The sequence below is a fragment of the Pelophylax lessonae genome, assembly GCF_965119305.1.
Source record: "Pelophylax lessonae genome assembly, chromosome: 12".
Taxonomy (NCBI): Eukaryota; Metazoa; Chordata; class Amphibia; order Anura; family Ranidae; genus Pelophylax; species Pelophylax lessonae.
Genome location: NC_138779.1, coordinates 561,869 through 574,701, shown reverse-complemented (window position 1 = coordinate 574,701; position 12,833 = coordinate 561,869). Strand labels below are relative to the sequence as shown.

General features: G+C 52.1%; 1 protein-coding gene across 3 annotated transcripts in view; it reads left to right on the top strand.

Annotated features, from left to right (window-relative positions):
* The window catches only part of PRDM2 (PR/SET domain 2), a gene marked incomplete at its 3' end in the record, with an annotated part of 100,472 nt that overhangs the window by 76,118 nt on the left and 11,521 nt on the right, over window positions 1-12,833 (top strand). For all 3 annotated transcript variants that reach the window (XM_082274482.1, XM_082274481.1, XM_082274483.1), the window contains one exon: window positions 9,009-9,107. In XM_082274482.1, coding sequence (XP_082130608.1) covers window positions 9,009-9,107 — 99 coding nt within the window. The remainder of the gene's footprint in view (window positions 1-9,008; window positions 9,108-12,833) is intronic.

Genomic DNA, 12,833 nt, shown 5'->3' with positions numbered 1-12,833 from the left:
TATCCGATCCGAATATCGAGTCGGCGGATCCCTACCCGCCTGAATACCATTACCATCCCCGGGGTAACTTAGTCCCACCCCCAATGCCATTACCGGCCTCAGAGTAACGTAGTACCGCCCTCAATACCATTACCATCCCCGGGGTAACTTAGTCCCGCCCCCAATGCCATTACCGGCCTCGGGGTAACGTAGTACCGCCCTCAATACCATTACCATCCCCGGGGTAACTTAGTCCTGCCCCCAATGCCATTACCGGCCTCGGGGTAACGTAGTACCGCCCTCAATACCATTACCATCCCCGGGGTAACTTAGTCCTGCCCCCAATGCCATTACCGGCCTCGGGGTAACGTAGTACCGCCCTCAATACCATTACCATCCCCGGGGTAACTTAGTCCTGCCCCCAATGCCATTACCGGCCTCGGGGTAACATAGTACCGCCCTCAATACCATTACTGTCCCCAGGGTAACTTAGTCCCGCCCCCAATGCCATTACCGGCCTCGGGGTAACATAGTACCGCCCTCAATACCATTACCGTCCCCAGGGTAACTTAGTCCCGCCCCCAATGCCATTACCGGCCTCGGGGTAACATAGTACCGCCCTCAATACCATTACCGTCCCCAGGGTAACTTAGTCCCGCCCCCAATGCCATTACTGGCCTCGGGGTAACGTAGTACCGCCCTCAATACCATTACCATCCCCGGGGTAACTTAGTCCCGCCCCCAATGCCATTACCGGCCTCGGGGTAACGTAGTACCGCCCTCAATACCATTACCATCCCCGGGGTAACTTAGTCCTGCCCCCAATGCCATTACCGGCCTCGGGGTAACATAGTACCTCCCTCAATATCATTAACGTCCCCAGGATAACTAAGCCCAGCCCCCAATGCCATTACCGGCCTCGGGGTAACGTAGTACCGCCCTCAATTCCATTACCGTCCCCAGGGTAACTTAGTCCTGCCCCCAATGCCATTACCGGCCTCGGGGTAACGTAGTACCGCCCTCAATACCATTACCATCCCCGGGGTAACTTAGTCCTGCCCCCAATGCCATTACCGGCCTCGGGGTAACATAGTACCGCCCTCAATACCATTACCGTCCCCAGGGTAACTTAGTCCCGCCCCCAATGCCATTACCGGCCTCGGGGTAACATAGTACCGCCCTCAATACCATTACCGTCCCCAGGGTAACTTAGTCCCGCCCCCAATGCCATTACCGGCCTCGGGGTAACATAGTACCGCCCTCAATACCATTACCCTCCCCAGGGTAACTTAGTCCCGCCCCCAATGCCATTACCGGCCTTGGGGTAACGTAGTCCCGCCCTCAATACCATTACCGTCCCCAGGGTAACTTAGTCCCCGCCCCAATACCATTGCTATCCTCAGGCTAATGTTGTCCCTGCCTCCAATACCATTACCGGCCTCAGGGTAACGTAGTCCCCGCCCCCAATACTATTACTGCCCTCAGGGTAACGTGGTCCCCGCCCCAATACCATTACTGTCCTTGGGTTAATATAGTCCCCAGCCCTGATACCATCACTCCAAAAAGAAAATTGCGATGCTGAGCACCTTGTTCCTGCGCTCAGAACCAGGTTCTCAGGCTGCCTCTATCCCGGAACTCTCACTTGGCATCCACTATGGCTGAGCTTTGCTGCCCTCTACGACCGGGGTGGTCGACAAAACACTGCAAATATAAACAAAGAGAAGGGCGCACCAGCCGAGTGCATTATCCTCAGGGGGCTTTTATTGAAAAAGTGTTAAAAATAAATTCCTCACAAACATGCGACATGTTCCAGCATATTAATTCCATAGAACAACGTCCATGTAAAGTCCAATGTCTCGTGAAGACCAAAGGCTGACGCGTTTCGAGGCTGTGCCTCTTCCTCAGAGCCTAAGGGCCATGACTGAGACCTTTAAGATTGGGGGAGGAGATATCACCCTTATGGGTGTGGCTACACAACCAATTGACCAGACCATAACATAGACATATATACATACAAAACTAAACCTCTCTATATACATGGGTGCTGTGCTCCCACTTTGATGACGATTCGCCCATATCTCACATATAAAATATAAAATATGTTCTCGTCAGCCTTTGGTCTTCACGAGACATTGGACTTTACATGGACGTTGCTCTATGGAATTTATATGCTGGAACATGTCACATGTCAGCCCCCTGAGGATAATGCGCTAGGCTGGTGCGCTGATACCATCACTGTCCCAATACCATTACTGTCCTTGAGGTAACTTAGTCCCCGCCCCCAATACCCTTACCGTCCTTAGGGTAACGTAATAATATAAGGTCTGCAGGTATCGACAGCAGGGTTTGCTCTTGGATACGGAATTGGCTAAAAGGGCGTGTCCAAAGGGTGGTAATAAACACCGCATACTCAGACTGGTCTGGGGTGGTAAGTGGGGTCCCCCAAGGCTCAGTCTTGGGACCAACCTTGTTCAATTTATTCATAAACAGCATTGAGGACGGGATCAGTAGTTCGTTATCAGTTTTTGCAGATGACACAAAATTGGGCAGGGCAATAACTGCACAGCATGAAGCAGATATCCTACAGAATGACCTGGACAAAATTACAGAGTGGGCAACGACATGGCAAATGAGGTTTAATGTGGAGAAGTGTAAGGTTTTGCACTTGGGGACCAAAAACATAAAAGCACAATACACGTTAGGAGGGGAACCCTTGGGGGAATCAAAAATGGAGAAGGATCTGGGAGTCTTGGTTGATGATAGATTAGGCAACAGCATGCAATGTCAAGCGGCAGCTGCCAAAGCCAGCAGAATATTAGCATGTATAAAGAAAGGGATGTATTCCAGAGATAAGACTATAATCCTTCCACTTTATAAAACTCTGGTCCGACCGCATCTGGAGTATTCTGTCCAGTTCTGGTCGCCAGTCCTCAGGTGGGATGTGTTGGAGCTGGAGAGAGTCCAGAGAAGGGCAACTAAACTGATTAGGGGGTTGGAGGACCTTACCTATGAAGAGCGGCTGCAATCGCTCGATTTATTTTCCCTGGAGAAAAGACGTCTGAGAGGGGACATGATAGCAATTTATAAATATCTTAATGGGGATCTCAGCTTAGAAGAAAAGCTGTTCATTCGAAGGAATTGCATGAGGACTCGAGGACATACAATGCGATTAGAGGAGAAGAGATTTAACCTCAGGCAACGTGGGGGGTTCTTTACTGTTAGGGCAACAAGATTGTGGAATTCTCTACCACAAGAGGTGGTTTCTGCGGGTAGTATGGTGACTTTCAAAAGACTCTTAGACTTACATCTCAAGGATCAGGAGATTGAGGGCTATGTTAGATGATTACAGCCACACACACCTACACAGGGGAACTGGATGGACTATTGTCTTTATTCAACCTCACCTACTATGTAACTATGTAACTATGTAACGTAGTCCCCACCCCCGATACCATTACCATCCTCAGGGTTACTTAGTCCCCGCCCCCAATACCATTACCGTCCTTAGGGTAACTTAGTCCCCACCCCCGATACCATTACTATCCTCAGGGTAACGCAGTCCCCACCCCCGATACCATTACTGTCCTTGAGGTAACTTAGTCCCCGCCCCAATACCCTTACCGTCCTTAGGGTAACGTAGTCCCCACCCCCGATACCATTACCATCCTCAGGGTTACTTAGTCCCCGCCCCCAATACCATTACCGTCCTTAGGGTAACTTAGTCCCCACCCCCGATACCATTACTATCCTCAGGGTAACGCAGTCCCCCTCCCTGATACCAATACTGTCCTCTGGGTAACGTAATCCCTGCCCCCGATATCAATACCGTCCTCAGGGTAATGCAGTCCCTGCCCCAATACCATTACTGTCTTTTGGGTAACGTAGTCCCCACCCCCAATACCATTACTATCCTCGGGGTCCCCGCCCCCAATACCATTCCTGTCCTCTGGGTAACGTAGTCCCCGCCCCCAATTCCATTACTATCCTCAGGGGAACGTAGTCCCCGCCCCCTTCAGAAGATTACCTCCGGGTTCTTCTGAAGAGTGACGGTTAACTCACCCCCAGGATCTCCTGAATAGGCGATGGTCCAGTCACCTCTCCAGGATCTTCTGAAGGGCGACGGTTCCGTCACCTTTCCGGGATCTTCTGAAGGGCGAAGGTCCGGTCACTTCTTGGATCTCCTGAAGGGTGATGGTTAGTCACCTCCAGGATCTCCTGAAGGGACACCTCCGCGATCTTCAGAAGGGCGACGGTCTGGTCACCTCCGGGATCTCCCGAAGGGCGATGGTCCAGTCACCTTCAGATCTCGTGAAGGGCGACAGTCTGCTAACCTCCGGGATCTTCTGAAGAGCGACAGGCCCCCCCCCCCGGATCCTATGAACTCCGGTCCCCGAGGACTGTCCGTGCTGAACCCCCCCCCCCCCCCCCCTGGTCCTGGGAACTCTGATATAGTCCATATAGCAGAGATGAGGGGTAGAGGGGGGGTCACATGGCTGATTCCTTCCATGGAACATAGATCACAGATCTATTCCATCTCCATCACTATTAATAATCCATCCGATGGGACCTCCAGGATCTCCTGAATGGGCAATGGTCCGGTCACCTCTCCGGGATCTTCCGAAGGGTGACGGTCCGGTCACCTCTCCGGGATCTTCTGAAGGGCGATTGTCCGGTCACCTCCGGGATCTTCCGAAGGGTGACGGTCCGGTCACCTCTGGGATCTCCTGTAGTGCGACAGTCCAGTCACCTCTGGGATCACCTGTAGTGCGACGTTCCGGTCACCTCCTGGGTCTCCTGAAGGGCGACGGTCCGGTCACCTCCGGGATCCCATGAAGTGCGTCGGTCCAGTCACTTCCGGGATCTCCTGAAGGGTGACGGTTAACTCACTCCCAGGATCTCCTGAATGGGCGATGGTCCAGTCCCCTTTCCAGGATCTTCTGAAGAGCGATGGTCCGGTCACCTCCGGGATCTTCTGAAGGGCGACGGTCCGGTCACCTCTCCGGGATCTCCTGAAGGGCGATGGTCTGGTCACTTCCGGGATCTCCTGAAGGGCGACGGTCCGGTCACCTCCAGGATCTCATGAAGGGCGATGGTCCGGTCACCGCTGGGATCTCCTGAAGGGCGACGGTCCAGTCACCTCCGGGATCTTCTGAAGGGCGACGGTCCGGTCACTTCCGGGATCTCCTGAAGGGCGACGTTCCAGTCACTTCTGGGATCTTCTGAAGGGCGATGGTCTGGTCACTTCCGGGATCTCCTGAAGGGCGACGGTCCAGTCACCTCCGGGATCTTCTGAAGGGCGACGGTCCGGTCACCTCCGGGATCTTCTGAAGGGCGACGGTCTGGTCACCTCCGGGATCTTCTGAAGGGCGACAGTCCAGTCACCTCTTCGGGATCTTCTGAAGGGCGACGGTCCGGTCACCTCCGGGATCTTCTGAAGGGCGACGGTCTGGTCACCTCCGGGATCTTCTGAAGGGCGACAGTCCAGTCACCTCTCCGGGATCTCCTGAAGGGCGACGGTCCAGTCACCTCTCCGGGATCTCCTGAAGGGCGACGGTCCAGTCACCTCTCCGGGATCTCATGAAGGGCGACGGTCCGGTCACCTCCGGGATCTCATGAAGGGCGACGGTCCGGTCACCTCTCCGGGATCTCCTGAAGGGCGACGTTCCAGTCACTTCCGGGATCTCCTGAAGGGCAATGGTCCGGTCACCTCCAGGATCTCCTGAAGGGCGACGTTCCGGTCACCTCCAGGATCTCCTGAAGGGCGACGTTCCGGTCACCTCCGCGATCTTCAGAAGGGCGACGGTCCAGTCACCTTCAGATCTCGTGAAGGGCGACAGTCTGCTAACCTCCGGGATCTTCTGAAGAGCGACAGGCTCTCCCCCGGATCCTATGAACTCCGGTCCCCGAGGACTGTCCGTGCTTAACCCCCCCCCCCCGGTCCTGGGAACTCTGATATAGTCCATATAGCAGAGATGAGGGGTAGAGGGGGGTCACATGGCTGATTCCTTCCATGGAACATAGATCACAGATCTATTCCATCTCCATCACTATTAATAATCCATCCGATGGGACCTCCAGGATCTCCTGAATGGGCAATGGTCCGGTCACCTCTCCGGGATCTTCTGAAGGGCGATTGTCCGGTCACCTCCGGGATCTTCCGAAGGGTGACGGTCCGGTCACCTCTGGGATCTCCTGTAGTGCGACAGTCCAGTCACCACTGGGATCACCTGTAGTGCGACGTTCCGGTCACCTCCTGGATCTCCTGAAGGGCGACGGTCCGGTCACCTCCGGGATCCCATGAAGTGCGACGGTCCAGTCACTTCCGGGATCTCCTGAAGGGTAACGGTCCGGTCACCTCTGGGATCTCCTGAAGAGCGACAGTCCGGATAATTTCGGGATCTTCTGAAGAGCGACAGTCCGGTCACCTCCGGGATCTTCTGAAGGGTGATGGTTAACTCACTCCCAGGATCTCCTGAATGGGCGATGGTCCAGTCCCCTTTCCAGGATCTTCTGAAGAGCGATGGTCTGGTCACCTCCGGGATCTTCTGAGGGGCGACGGTCCGGTCACCTCCGGGATCTTCTGAAGGGCGACAGTCCAGTTACCTCTCCGGGATCTCCTGAAGGGCGACGGTCCGGTCACCTCTCCGGGATCTCCTGAAGGGCGACGTTCCAGTCACTTCCGGGATCTCCTGAAGGGCGATGGTCTGGTCACTTCCGGGATCTCATGAAGGGCGATGGTCTGGTCACTTCCGGGATCTCCTGAAGGGCGACGGTCCGGTCACCTCCAGGATCTCATGAAGGGCGATGGTCCAGTCACCGCTGGGATCTCCTGAAGGGCGACGGTCCAGTCACCTCCGGGATCTTCTGAAGGGCGACGGTCCGGTCACCTCCGGGATCTTCTGAAGGGCGACGGTCTGGTCACCTCCGGGATCTTCTGAAGGGCGACAGTCCAGTCACCTCTTCGGGATCTTCTGAAGGGCGACGGTCCGGTCACCTCCGGGATCTTCTGAAGGAGCGACGGTCTGGTCACCTCCGGGATCTTCTGAAGGGCGACAGTCCAGTCACCTCTCCGGGATCTCCTGAAGGGCGACGTTCCGGTCACTTCCGGGATCTCCTGAAGGGCGATGGTCTGGTCACTTCCGGGATCTCCTGAAGGGCGATGGTCCGGTCACCTCCGGGATCTTCTGAAGGGCGACGGTCCGGTCACCTCTCCGGGATCTCCTGAAGGGCGATGGTCTGGTCACTTCCGGGATCTTCTGAAGGGCGACGGTCCGGTCACCTCTCCGGGATCTCCTGAAGGGCGATGGTCCGGTCACCTCCGGGATCTTCTGAAGGGCGACGGTCCGGTCACCTCCGGGATCTCATGAAGGGCGACGGTCCGGTCACCTCTCCGGGATCTCCTGAAGGGCGATGTTCCAGTCACTTCCGGGATCTCCTGAAGGGCGATGGTCTGGTCACTTCCGGGATCTCCTGAAGGGCGATGGTCCGGTCACCTCCGGGATCTTCTGAAGGGCGACGGTCCGGTCACCTCCGGGATCTCCTGAAGGGCGACGTTCCAGTCACTTCCGGGATCTCCTGAAGGGCGACGGTCCGGTCACCTCCGGGATCTTCTGAAGGGCGACAGTCCAGTCACCTCTCCGGGATCTCCTGAAGGGCGACAGTCCGGTAACCTCTCCGTTGTGACTCTTCATGGTGGGATTGGCATTTTTTTAGCTAAGCGCACCCTCCTGCCTGCATGCCTGAGCTAAGGGCAGATGGACCCCAGGAAGTAAATACTGCATGAATCATTTGCCCTTACTCAAGATGGCCACAGCTAGAAGTGTTTGGGGTTTTTTTTCAATGTGATTTCTTGAAATAAAGCATGCATACATGGATGGATGGAGACTTGAATGGGTGGGGGAGTGGATGGATGGAGGGAGGGAGGGATTGATGCGTTAATAGATGGAGACATGGAAGTAAGGATGGATGCATGGGGGAATGGATGGAGGGAGGGATGGATGGCTTGATAGATGGAGACGTGGAAGGATCCATGGATGGATGGAGACATGGATGGATGGAGACATGGATGGATGGATGGGGACATGGATGGATGGATGGAGACATGGATGGATGGATGGGGACATGGATGGACGGAGACTTAAATAGATGGAGACATGGATGGACGGAGACGTAGATGGAGATGTGGGTGGATATATGGAGATGTGGTTGCAGGGAGATGTGGATGTGTGGATGGATGGTGGTGGATGGAGACGTGGATGTATAGATGGAGATGTGGTTGGATGGATGGATGGATGGATAGATGGAGACATGGATAGATGGAGCTATGCATGGGTGGAGACATGGATGGATGGATGTGCGATGTGTGGCGCTCTGCGATAGGCGGCGCTTTGTGATAGGCGGCGCTCTGTGATGGGCGGCGCTCTGTGATGGGCGGCGCTTTGTGATAGGCGGCGCTCTGTGATGGGTGGTGTTCTGTGATGGGCGGTGCTCTGCGATGGGTGGTGTTCTGCGATGGGCGGCGCTCTGCGATAGGTGGTGCTCTGTGATGGGCGGCGCTCTGTGATGGGCGGTGCTCTGTAATAGGCGGCGCTCTGTGATGGGCGGCGCTTTGTGATAGGCGGCGCTCTGTGATGGGCGGTGCTTTGTGATGGGCGGCGCTCTGTGATGGGTGGTGTTCTGCGATGGGTGGTGTTCTGCGATGGGCGGCGCTCTGTGATGGGCGGTGCTCTGCGATGGGCGGTGCTCTGCGATGGGCGGTGCTCTGCGATGGGCGGCGCTCTGTGATGGGCGGTGCTCTGTGATGGGCGGCGCTCTGTGATGGGCGGTGCTCTGTAATAGGCGGCGCTCTGTGATGGGCGGCGCTTTGTGATAGGCGGCGCTCTGTGATGGGTGGTGTTCTGCGATGGGCGGCGCTCTGCGATAGGTGGTGCTCTGTGATGGGCGGCGCTCTGTGATGGGCGGTGCTCTGTAATAGGCGGCGCTCTGTGATGTGTCGGCGGTTCTCACACTCCTGTTTGTTTGACTTGCAGGGAGGAGGAGATCCCTTCATGGTAAGAAGAAATTGAGTCCAGCAGAGAAGAGGAGCGGCTCTGGATTTGGTTCAGCCGAGATGAAGGATTCCTCAGACGGTGAGATTTCACATCGAGTGATGAGAGCTGCTGACGGGATTTATACTTGTAGACTTGTCCCACCCCCGAGGAGTGCAGACCAAGATGGCCGACGTTGGCTTTATCAGTCCATAGGTTCAGATATATACGGAGGGGCCCCAACGTCTCCAATAGAAGCCGCGGCTCCTCCCACCTCTGGGACCCGCTGTCCATCATTCCGGCCATTCATGGTTGGTAACCCTTTCACTGACATAAAGCTCCCACCAGAGGGCGCTCCGACCTGTGCACACAATCCCGGCACCGTAGCAGCCAGGCCTCTGCTTACATCTTCTCAGAACTTTGATTGGCTGAGAAATGTGCCCAATCACTGCCATATGTTTCCCCACCCCCACCCTGTGCTCAGTTAGATGGAGAGACTCCTGACCGCACTGTAAAGGGAACCCCCCCCCCCGTGTAGTAAATTAATGGCGATTGTCCTCAGACCGCAAATCATGGTCCATTCTAAACCGACAACCTGTATGGACGGTTCCGGGATTGTAGTCACCGCATGACGGATATCCCCCCCTCCCCCCCTCTTATGTCACTACAAAATTGAAAATTATGTTGCTTGGGCACAAAAAAGAATCGGAGTATTTCACCGAGACGCCAAAATCACCGGCACCCCCATTGTATTCTCTGGGGTCTCTGCTACTGTGCAAAAGTTTTAGGCAGGTGTGAATGGATTTTGGTGTATCTATATACACCCCACCTATATCTATATACACCCCACCTATATCTATATACACCACCTATATCTATATACACCCCACCTATATCTATATACACCACCTATATCTATATATACACCCCACCTATATCTATATACACCACCTATATCTATATATACACCCCACCTATATCTATATACACCACCTATATCTATATATACACCCCACCTATATCTATATACACCACCTATATCTATATACACCCCACCTATATCTATATACACCACCTATATCTATATACACCCCACCTATATCTATATACACCACCTATATCTATATATACACCCCACCTATATCTATATACACCACCTATATATATATATACACCACATATATCTATATACACCACCTATATCTATATACACCCCACCTATATCTATATACACCACCTATATCTATATACACCCCACCTATATCTATATACACCACCTATATCTATATACACCCCACCTATATCTATATATATCTATATACACCACCTATATCTATATACACCACCTATATCTATATACACCACCTATATCTATATACACCCCACCTATATCTATATATACACCACCTATATATATATATACACCACCTATATATATATATATATACACCACCTATATCTATATACACCCCACCTATATATATATATATATATACACCACCTATATCTATATATACCACCTATATATATATATACACCACCTATATCTATATATACACCACCTATATCTATATACACCACCTATATCTATATACACCCCACCTATATCTATATACACCACCTATATCTATATATACACCACCTATATCTATATACACCACCTATATCTATATATACACCACCTATATCTATATACACCACCTATATCTATACACCCCACCTATATCTATATACACCACCTATATCTATATACACCCCACCTATATCTATATACACCACCTATATCTATATACACCCCACCTATATCTATATATATCTATATACACCACCTATATCTATATACACCACCTATATCTATATACACCACCTATATCTATATACACCCCACCTATATCTATATATACACCACCTATATATATATATACACCACCTATATATATATATATATACACCACCTATATCTATATACACCCCACCTATATATATATATATATATATATACACCACCTATATCTATATATACCACCTATATATATATATATACACCACCTATATCTATATACACCACCTATATCTATATACACCCCACCTATATCTATATACACCACCTATATCTATATATACACCACCTATATCTATATACACCACCTATATCTATACACCCCACCTATATCTATATACACCACCTATATCTATATATACACCACCTATATCTATACACCCCACCTATATCTATATACACCACCTATATCTATATACACCACCTATATCTATATACACCACCTATATCTACGCCTTATCATAGGATCACCTACAGGTACAAGTTACAGAGGAAGCTTTACATCCTCTATGAGAGTTCCCTTCACTGGAGCTAAGGGGCCAACCCCAACCCCTGAAAAACACCCCCACACCATAATCCCCCCTCCCCCCTCCACACCATAATCCCCCCTCCCCCCCTCCACACCATAATCCCCCCTCCACACCATAATCCCCCCTCCCCCACATCATCATCCTCTCCCCCCACCATAATCCCCCTCCACACTATAATTCCCCCTCCCCCCCTCCACACCATAATCCCCCCTCCCCCACATCATCATCCTCTCCCCCCACCATAATCCCCCTCCACACTATAATTCCCCCTCCCCCACACCATAATCCCCCTCCACACTATAATCCCCCCTCCCCCACACCATAACCCCCCCCCCTCCACACCATAATCCCCCCTCCCCCACACCATAATCCCCCCTCCACACCATAATCCCCCCTCCCCCACACCATAATCCCTCCTCCACATCATAATCCCCCCCTCCCCCACACCATAACCACCCCTCCACCAAATGATTGGACCAGTGCACAAAGCAAGGTCCATAAAGACATGGATGAGTGAGTTTGGGGTGGAGGAACACGACTGGCCTGCACAGAGTCCTGACCTCAACTCCATAGAACACCTTTGGGATGAATTAGAGCGCAGACTGTGAGCCAGGCCTTCTCGTCCAACATCAGTGCCTGACCTCACAAATGGGCTTCTGGAAGAATGGTGAAACATTCCCATAGACACTCCTAAACCTTGTGGACGGCCTTCCCAGAAGAGTTGAAGCTGTTATAGCTGTAAAGGGCGGAGCCAACTCAATATTGATCCCAACAGACTAAGGCTGGCCATACATTATACAATTTTCTTATTCAATTTCCTTTAGATTTACCTTAATCTATGTAGTGCAAGGGCCTGCCTGACTGCATACAAATTGAAAGTGTTTGGGTTTGACCCTATATTACATGGTTTTGGTAAATCTAAAGGAAAGTTGAACAAGAAAATTGTATAGTGTATGGCCAGCCTAAGACTGGGGGGTCATTAAAGTTCATGTGTGTGTAAAGGCGTCCCAATACTTTTGACAATATAGTGTATGTTCAGTGCAAAGAAGAAGAAGTTCTGGAAGTGATGGTTTGGCCCCCACAGAGCCCGGATCTCCCCATCATGGAGTCTGTCTGGGATGAAGAATTGGAGGCAGCCGACATCCACAGAAGATCTGTGCTTAGTTCTCCCATATATACCTAGAGCCACCTACCTGCCATAGAGTCACCTACCTGCCATAGAACCACCTACCTGCCATAGAACCGCCTACCTGCCATAGAACCACCTACCTGCCATAGAACCGCCTACCTGCCATAGACTGCCTACCTGCCATAGAGTCACCTACCTGCCATAGAACCACCTACCTGCCATAGAACCGCCTACCTGCCATAGAACCACCTACCTGCCATAGAACCGCCTACCTGCCATAGACTGCCTACCTGCCATAGAGTCACCTACCTGCCATAGAACCACCTACC